Here is a 10,345-nt window from a genome sequence, read left to right as displayed (position 1 = left end):
AAATATATAATAAAGAACAACAGAGTACGCAACCCAACACCAGCAGAAGAGATTTGTTGGTTTCTCATGCACTCACAGTGAAGCTTAAATTTGATAGAAAAAGGTTTTTTTTTTCTACTACTACTTTTACAATAATACAATACAAAATATCGGCTTATGAGGCATCAGGAATGTGTAGAGTCTACTACAAAATCAATTTTGAGCTGTTATTTTGCTGTAGCTAGACACAGCCGATTCGTATTTTAGAAGATTCAGGATAAATTGGATGGCTAGCTATGAAAATCCAAGGATATGCGCAATTTGAAGGATGGACAGTTTGTGTCATCAACGCTCACAGGCAGAACATATTCTCGTCGATTAATCCTGGGACAGGTTGTTTTAACTATTAGCAATCTAGATCTAGGCACACCACAAACTTCACTTTGTAGCTAGCTACTACTGATGCATCCTACTCATTTGATCATTTAATTGTAAGTGAATTATATATTGGGCTACGTTTTTTTCTAAAATTTCACTTTGTATCATCATATACCCAATTGTTTTCACTTTACCTTTCTTTATTGTACAATGAACCACCCTAACTTCCTTCACTAGCCATCTAGCGTTTACTTGGGCAAAGGTATGGCATGTTTATAGGTGAGGAAGTTAGTTGGTATGTTGTTGTCGTGATGTGCTCGATGTCGTTGAAGTGTTGAAAATGTGGTTTGGGGTGGTCTATTGTGTAACACCGAGTTCAAATAAAAAAGATTAGACAAAAGGTGGTTGAAAGTAAAACTTTGACAATAAAATATGGCCCAAAGTGAAATTAACTCTTTATTTTCTTTTCCTCCATGGCGCATACCATGGTTCTGTGATGACGTTGACATGTTTAATTCAGACTACAATGAAAAATTATCTTTGTACTCCCTCCATTCTAAAATAAGTACTCACCATGGATTTAAAATTTGCCACTAATTAAAAATAAATGACCATATCAATTACCTCTTATTCAAAATTCTTTCCATCTCAAGCTTACTATCCTCCCACTCTCAAACATCTCTTATTTAATTAGTATAGCAAGGAACATCTAGGGTTATTTACCTCTTCGTCTCATAATTAAGTGCTAAGATGGACACTTATTTTGGGGCGCAGAGCACGTGTTTGTAAGTGCACCACAGTACTACAGCACAGCTATGTGCCCGGTCACACACACATTGAGAGAGAGGTGAATTCGTCAGTCCGTGCAATCTCTTTCACATGTTAATATTCAGTCACGTTTCATTCACGGGAAAATATCACACGTTAAAATATAACCTTGTGTATGCAGTTTCTCTATATTATTGAGGATTTTAACATTTCTCAAGGTTATTCCAGAATATTTGAGAAGGTCTTGACATATTCATGGGGACCATATTTCAATTTATCGACAGTTACTACTAGAAAAACGATTTTTAGCGATGTTAGTCTTTTATTTTTTTAGGCGGGTATGACCCTCTGAGCCAAATGCATGCCTATGAAAATATAAACCGAGGTGGATTTTCATCATCCACTTGCGAAAATCAATTTTTTTAGGCGGGCCACTTAAGAGGTCCACCTGCGAAAGTACCTTTACTTTCGCAGGCGGACCTCTTAAATAGTCGGCCTAAAAAAATGATTTTTATAGGTGAAACCTTATATGGTCCGCCTGTAAAAATCATACCAACATAAAAAAAATCTATATCATATCCTTATCTTCTCCACATAAGGTCATCAACAGAAATGTTATCTAAACTATTGTCAGCGGTTGTAGAAACGTAGAGGGACAATATTATAAAAAAAACATCATTTAGCATTAAGTAAACCTTTTTTCCTTTTTTTCCTTTGTCGATAACATATGAGCGATGCCAACATAGTGGATGACCAGACCACATATCAAGCTAGCCCCCAAAAAAATAAAGTTAGCCCTAATCATTGTATTAATATATTATTGATTTACTCTTAATAATAATGAATGGTTAAGATCATTTCACTAACTTTACAAGCTGCACAGGATCAGATGGGTCATATATTTCCATTTAGTAAAGCCACTGAACAAATCAAGTGCAACAATGAACATCCAAAATTACAGGGACTGTTGCACCATGCATGTAGCTGAGTCAAAACTCAATAAATAATTCACATTGAAAAATGGCACCTACTCATCAAAATAATTAGACTGCACCCTTGAGCCAGTCGTTACTCACTTACTCTCAACTTTAATGTATACAGAGTGCACATATATATGATAGGAGCTCATTGGATTATCTCCTGCTATAAAGGTCAGTCTATACAAAAAGATTGTAGAGTAGTGCACACAAGCCAGCTGACGGGAGTTCTTTAATTTAATTACTCGTCATCTGAAAAAGATAAACCCACTACGCTTCAGTTTAAGCAATATTTCTATGCAGAATTCAGTAGACAAATGAGTTCTTATTCAACAATTTTATTACTATTTTTACCCAAATAGGTTTATGAGGTATCGGGAGTACGAAGAGGTCTTGGTTTGTTTCTACCACGACAATCGTAAACCTTGTAATGCCATGTTAAATGTGTGGTGGTTCAATAGGGGCAATAGCGCAATGTCACTCATCTGTGTGGTTATTCACAAACTAGATCAGCCGAGCCTCTGGTTGGACCACCGGTCCTGTCTGGCTTTTTCTACCGTGAATTGAGGTGAATATTTACCGATTCAATGTTTACTTTCAACCAAAATATATTGTTTTCCACTAAGTTCTCCAGACAGATCATGCCAATGCGTTGTTTATTCTTGCTTCAAAATAAGAGGATTAACCTGAAGAGCATCAGGATGACCTTCAGTTTGTAGAAGTCAGATATTGCTGTCCTGAACGTTTATTTTGTGTCCATTTATTTTCTTTTAACAACTCGCACGAGACGGTGCGAGGTTCTATTGATAGAACGGGAAAAAATTACAAGATTATGACTCTGGAGAGTTGTAACCAGGAAAAAAAAAATATACCACTGCCCACACACCGACATCACTAACACACAAGCCGAGATCGCCCCCTAGGGGATGCCAAAATGACGTCTTCAAGAAGAGAAGCGACGAAAAGACCGCCGCCGCCATCCGTTGGGACTCAAAGGAAACAAGACTGGGCAATAAACCTTGAGGGGTGAGACAACACGACAATACCCTTAGGAGGGGGAATGAACCATCGTTATCGGTCCGGCCAAGACTGGACTGGTTTTCACCCACCGCTCACCACCTGCGAATCCACAGCCGACGCACCAATGCTCCACCGCCACACAAGCTCTGCCGACATGTGGGACCCCTGCACCGGTGTCCCTCGCTGGCCAGCCTTCGTGCGCGGAAGACCGCACAACACCCACTCGTAGCTCCATCTCACACCTAGGTCGCCTCCTCCACCGCCAGCCTCGCATCTCTGCGCCAAGCCGGCCACCTCCACCGGACGCGCCTCTTGTGCCAATCCGGCCTCCCTCCATCGGTCACACCTCTCGCGCCAAGCCGGCCTCCATCTCCGCAACTCGCGTCTCTCGCGCCGAGCCGGCCTCTGCTGCCATCGGCTGCGCTTCTCTGCGCCAAGCCGATCTCCGACCCCTCCACCAAATGATGCCGTGCCGGCCAGATGCCGCCGTCTCCCACGCCCTTGGCTAGCCGTCTGAGGCCGCCAAGCCTCCGGTGACCGCATACACAGTCACCAGCCACCTCGCCGTCGTCTTCCGACCGGCTTCCACCAAGGACTTGCCCGCGCCGGAGTTTTGGTGGTCGCCGCCGTCCTCGCAGGCTGCCGGCTTTGCTGGTCACTCACTCAGGCGGCAGCGAGGCAGGGAATGGGTTAGGGAAGGGAGGCGGCGGTGGCTAGGGCTTCCGCTCGGGTGGCCTGTGTGGGAGGCAACACAGGCGTATTCATTTGTGTCCATTTAAGCACTGAACATATATATATATATATATATGAGGGGTGTATAATAGAGCTACTATATATATATATATATATATATATATATATATATATATATATATATATATATATAGTAGCTCTATTATACACCCCTTCCTTAGAATAACTATTCTACAACCCCTCCCACCTCTCAGGCCCAGCCCATCCCTCCCTCCCGGGCGCGCCCTCCTCTCCATCCGATCCCCCTCCCCTCCCCTCCCCTCCCCTCTCCTCCCTCCTTCCCGTATTCCCCCTTCTCTCTTCCCTCCCTCCTTCCCGTATTCCCTCTGCCTCTTCTCTCTTCCCCCTCCCCTCCCTCCTTCCCGTATTCCCCCTTCTCTCTTCCTTCCCTCCTTCCCGTATTCCCTCTGCCTCTTCTCTCTTCCCTCCCCTCTCGATCTCTCTCTGCCGACCCTTTTCTCTCCCTCCCATCTCTCATTTTCCTCCTATTCTTTTCCTTTTTTTCATAGTAAGCTCTCTTAACCAATTCACTGCATGATGTTATATGAATAGAAAACATTGTTTGCATGTTTTATATGTCTGTTTAAATTGTGTGAGAACAAATCAGTTATGTACCTGTAACAATCATACCTTGTTACTATGATTCGGCAACAACATTATCTCAGAAGGGTAGTAACATCATATGTTACTGCAAAAATGTACAGCTTGTTACTGTAAACTTTATAGGTTGTTACTACACTATAACAAAATTTGCAGTAACAGAGAACATGCATAGTAACAGTGGCCCTATAGAAGTAATGTTTTTTTTAGATCTAGAGTATTTTAAATCTCAATATTTAGAGAGTACTAACGTACACGTCATGTCTTATTTTTCTAACTCATTTGCATTATGGTGTTTGTAAAAAAATGTGCTTAACAAAACTAGAACCATCATAACTATTTTTTAACGTTGTTACTGCGAAAAGCAGATGTGTTACTGCATATTAGCCATCGTGTTACTACGCTATTCCAGTGAGACGAGGACTAAAAAAGAGGTAAATCTCAATCTTTAGAGAGCAATATCTCTCACATCATATCTTATATTTCCAACCCGTTTGCACCTTGATGTTCATAAAAAAACGCTTAACGAAACTAGATCCATCATGGCTATTTTTTGACGTTGTTACTGCGATAATGTTGTCTTGTTACTGTCCGATGACTGTCCTGTTACTGCACGATTCCTGCAAGATGAGAGCAGCAAAGGTGGTGGGCGGGTTTGACCGGCAGGAGGACGCTTTGACCGAGGTGGAAGGGGGGTTTTGAGCCCTATGGAGGGTGGGGAGGTGGGTACACACCCTGGCCCAGTACACACGAACATTTGAGCAGATCTTTAATTAATTTCCAAACGAATGATACTATGATACATTCTGCGATGTTCATTCCAAAGCTTAGTTAAAAACGCGTGCGAACATTTCATAGTAGCTGTGCAGCAGAGTATACTGCTCCTTTTTTGAATATTTCTCCTTTTTTGCATTCAAAAGGCTGGCCTATCTTCAAGACAACCCCGATCCAATATAATGGAAACAAGTCCCAAGCTAACGACACCGCATGTGAAATAACCAGCTGTTACCTTCTCACTAACAACAGTTTGCACAAATAAGATCAACATATATACCACGCTCGAAACAAGCAAATATCGCCTCCCTCGACAAGAGTTGCCTGATGAGAAAATGGTTTTTTTTCCATTCAATTTCTGGCATAATGCAAAACTAGACAACTGAGCTTGTGAAGCATCAGGAACATTTGTCCTTCAAGAACGAAGGCCATGGGATGAGCTTCTATAGAAACCCAAAAATGTAACCAGTTCGTAATGGGGTTAGATCGACTAAGAAGTTCGAGCATAACCACACCCAGTTCCTAGCCGCAAACTTACGATTCGACGTGGGAGGAGGCCTAGAAGATTTGAAAGGAATTTATACCAAGTGCTTCCAAACATGAGACAAAAGAACTTGAACAATCTCAAAAATAGGATTGAGTGCGGACGGGACTTGGCCAAGAGATGTCACCATTTTTGAACTGGGCATAACTTAAGAAGCTTGATGATCACATGCTCTGTCCACAGAGAATAGGTATATAGTATGTCAAGATCATGAACGGTTTTTGCATGCTAACAGGTTGAATCTGTTTCTAGGTGTCAGAATAGTTGTTCGTTTGTTCAATATGTTAAGCGTGGGTACAATTGAGGCAATATATATTATAATAGCAGCAATTTAATTGATCTTCTAAATAAAACATCTGTGTTGATCATTCAAAGAAATATATGTATTGTTCGTTCAAAAAAGACATTTGTATTGTACAATAAGAAAATCAATCAGTAATCAGGGCCCCATGAAGTCAGAATATGTTACAATGTGGCTCCAAGGAAACCAAGTCATCTTTGGCAGAGATTATGACTACAGTGCAATTAAATATCTCTTTTAGACAAGGAATTGTTGGAACCAAATTAGCAAAGTTGAATGATTTAGTCCATCATGTAGCAAATATAACATTGTAGAATGAAAAGGATTGCTTTACATGTTTGCTAAAAAAATAGCTGGTTTTTGCTTAAATCTTTAAATAACACGATCATGAACTCTAAGAAGTAACCACAAGAGGATCTTATGGAGGTTAAAGATATAATTAAAAGTTAAAGTCTTTATGTGGTTTTTTTTTAAAAAAAATAATCCTAACAAAAGAAAACTTTGCTAACAGAAATTTGGGAAGAAAAGAATTGTTGTTTTTGTCACAGAAATAAGACTATATATACGGCACCCTCTGATTGCCAGTCGTGTAGTGTGTTTAGCCATGTGTCCTTTTTTTTTTTTGCTTTTAACATCCTTTCTCTGAATTTCTATAAATATTGTTGGTAATTGGTTGAGGGGTCCTCGATGATTTCACATGATGAACAAGATACTATGTATCATGGAGTTGCACTCTTGAAATCAGTAGCCATAGGTGATGGGTCTTTCATTTTAGTTTGGATGACATAGTTCCTACCATATATTGTTGTAGGATCTACATGTTTTCTATTAGGTTTTTCAACTATATATCATTAATGGAGATGGGCATTTGTCCAATAACCTCGAGTCTATTTATTTTTTTACTCATTTATCATGTCCTGTTAACAGAGTATAGAGAAATAAGCCATTTTATATGCACTGAATGCACGTTATTCTGTACAAGGGAACATATTTTAATAAGTCTCTATATAAGAGAAAGTAGAGAACAACTCCTGCTACCCTAAATTCACTCCTTACCTGATTCTCTCACTCTTGGGAAGAAAAAAAAACAATGATATGGGAAATATATTTGCTTGCCTTTCTCTATCTCTAAAAATTGGATGATATATGCAAATAGGTTTGTTAGGTATCGGGAACATTTGAGCCGCAATTGTTCTATGAAGTTTTATGGGATATTTTTTATCAAGACAAAAGAGAAATGACCCTTGGGGCTTGACGATTGAACAACCAATGCTGATGATGGCTGCCGCTAGGGATATAATTCTTGTAAGTTCCACCAATGATAGAACCACCAATGATGATATATAAAGCACGACTAGAGAAAACTTGTAAGTTGTAGTTGTTTACTCTCTCAACACAGTGTTGATCACAATCCCTAATCAAGTGAGCCTAGTCGAACAGCAAAAGCTAGGAAAACTCTCCATCTTTCACTCTGATTCGACCGGCAGTGCTCCTGGCAAGCTTTTCCTGAATCAAAAAAAATGCAGATTAGATATGAGTAATTGTTCAGACATCTTATAGGATCACAAGATGGAACTATATATATACTTCCGCTGCTAATCATAATCTTAGAACAGAGCAGCAAGAGTATTTACTGAAAGACATAACAGCTTGAGCAAGTTGGCAAATTTCAGACCAAAAAGTTCAGAAACAAGGCCGATAGAAACTGACGTTTCTGAACTGAGCATAGAACAGCTTATGTCACCACAGTCCGTAGCTGGAGTGAGCACAAAATAAAATATTTGCTCAGTTTCATATTCAAATTAACACTTATATTTTTTCCATAGTCAAAAGTCTTTAAGTTTTACCAAGTTTATAGAAAAATTTAGCAACATCTATAATACCAAATTATTTCATAATAAGTAGTAACACTGGATATATATACTATGTTTTTTTGTTGAAAATGTTGCTGTTTTTTTCCATAAATTTGGTCAAACTTTAAAAAAAAGACTTATAAAATAAATCAAAACATGATTCAATGAGGGAGTAGTATATAGCATGTCAAAATCTTGAACGATTTTGGACAATATGTTATTGTGATTATATTAGCAGCAATTAAATTTTTTAGATAATAAAAATGGTATAGCAGCAATTCTAAGAAAAACACATGTATGTGAGCATGAATAGTGTAGGAGACGGTTATATTACTCAGCAATAAGGAAAATAATTCCTGTTCAGGTCTTTATGACCACAAGAGGCCAAGAAATCAGATCCTTGATGCTTAGGAGGAAGTAATGATGAATCATAATCAAGTCGTACTTTGAATGACACATTGACATAACAGCTGAATAAGACATATAAGTTAATCGCTAAACATCTACCCCTCTAAACTATTTTAAGTGTAATTATAAGTTTCTGCATCCAATATTTGACCATCTATCATATTTAAAAATTTTATAAGAAAACTAAAAAATATTAAGTCACATATAAATTATTTTTTATATTTTATCATCTAATAACAATAGAAATACAATAAAAAAATTAAAAAAAAGACGGACGGTTAAATGATGGACGCGAAAACCCATAACTACACTTAAAATGGAACGGTGGAAGTAATTATTCTCGATCTAAAATTCAAATGATCTGCCAGAGCTGTAATTCTCTTCTTCTAAAACCAGAGTTCTTGCCCTTAATGAACAAAAAAGAAAAAAATATCTGGAAAGCGAAAACTGGTTCAGATTGTACACAAGGTTCATCGAATCATCAACCTGCGCAGCTCACGCATCATCGTCGTCGTCGGGGAACAGCCACCTCACCGGCGTCTTCCCGTCGACGAGCGGCTGCCGCGGCAGCAGCTCGCTCACCTTCCCGCCGGCCATGTCGTAGACGGCGGCGTGGTAGGGAGGCCGCGGCTGGCGCTCAGTCCGGAACGACATGCCGTCGGTGTCGTCGAGGAAGAAGATCTTGTCGGCATCGTCCAGCGACGGCACGGCACGCGAGCTCAGCCGGCCGACGTAGAGCGCCTCGCCGCCGGCGTCCAGCCTGCTCACCTCCACCCACCGCCGCGACGCCATGTCCGGCACGAACACGGCGAACCCCCTCGTCGTCCCGGCGTCCGGCATGACCCGGCTCACCATCAGCAGCGGGCCGGCGCGCGACGCGACGAGGTAGTGCGTCCTGGTGTGCCACGGCCGCGCCGCGCGGTCGCCGCGCACGACGCGCTCGACGCGGGACACCACCGGCTCGCCGGTGTCCTCGTACCCGACGTCGAACGCCACGAGGTCCTCGCCGTGGGTGAGCGCGTACAGGCGGCCGTCGCTGTGGAACGCCGCGTCGTCGTACCACCGCCACCGGTCGCGCGCGCTGAGCGACCACGAGAAGCCCTCCATGGTGCAGAGCGCCACCTTGGCGAAGTGCTCGCGGCCGACGACGGCGGCGACGAGGCCAGCGTCGTACGGCGACATGACCAGCTTCCGCACGGACATATCCTCGGCGCCGGCGTCGCTCTGCGTGGCGGCGTCGCCGTCGCCGTCGCGCCACGGCGCGCCGACGACCTCGATCGCGTTGTCGCGGATGCGGACGGTGTCCTCGGACAGGGCCGGGAGCAGTCTCGTCTTCCCCGTCAACGGGCTGGTCAGGCGGAGGACGTCGAACTCGTCGTCGTCGAACAGGAGCCAGCCGTCGCACGCCGCGACGTAGCCGGCGCTGTCCTCGCCGCCGCCGTGGACATGGGGCACCGGTGCCGTCTCCGGGAACGTGAACAGCTTGCCGTCCGGGAGCGCGAGGTGCGCGACGGCCACCGGAATGTCTTGCTCGCCGGCCATAGGCGGCGGCGGCGCTAGGGCTAGCTCGTCGGCCATGGAGGAGAATCAATGGCGTCGCGAGGTGCGGATTAGTGGCGTCACTCTGGGGAGTAAAATTGGTAAGTTTCTAGTATTTGAAAGAGGCAAAGAGGTTGGCTAAATTAGAGTCGGATCAGTTTTCAAACCCTAAATTCTTGGAGGTTGAAACGAATACGAACCAACTCCCACACGTAAAAAATTACTAGCTGATTTTATTTGGAAGTTCATCAAAGTTCAATTTTTCATACAAGGAAACTAGTGCCGGTTTCTACGCTTAATTGTACGTGTTCCCGAGATCAAAATGAGGAGATTAATTTGATTAACTAATGAATTTTAAGCATGAACTGATGAACACGCATGGTTGCCACTAGCTAGGCCGAATGAACCACGATACTCTCTCTTAGTCAAAATTTTAAAACCGTACCCGTCC

At 42.4% G+C, this 10,345-nt stretch overlaps 1 protein-coding gene across 1 annotated transcript; it reads right to left on the bottom strand.

The window, feature by feature from the left end:
* Window positions 1-8,802: 8,802 nt before the first annotated feature.
* On the bottom strand, window positions 8,803-9,945 carry LOC127755176 (uncharacterized). Its single transcript, XM_052280836.1, has one exon. It carries the CDS (start codon window positions 9,931-9,933, stop codon window positions 8,851-8,853), a length of 1,083 nt encoding a protein of 360 aa, XP_052136796.1. The 5' UTR covers window positions 9,934-9,945; the 3' UTR covers window positions 8,803-8,850.
* Window positions 9,946-10,345: the final 400 nt, after the last annotated feature.

Source organism: Oryza glaberrima, chromosome 11 (assembly GCF_000147395.1).
Source record: "Oryza glaberrima chromosome 11, OglaRS2, whole genome shotgun sequence".
Classification (NCBI taxonomy): domain Eukaryota; kingdom Viridiplantae; phylum Streptophyta; class Magnoliopsida; order Poales; family Poaceae; genus Oryza; species Oryza glaberrima.
The sequence above is the reverse complement of the archived record's forward strand: the minus strand, read 5'-3'. Positions and strand labels throughout refer to the sequence as shown.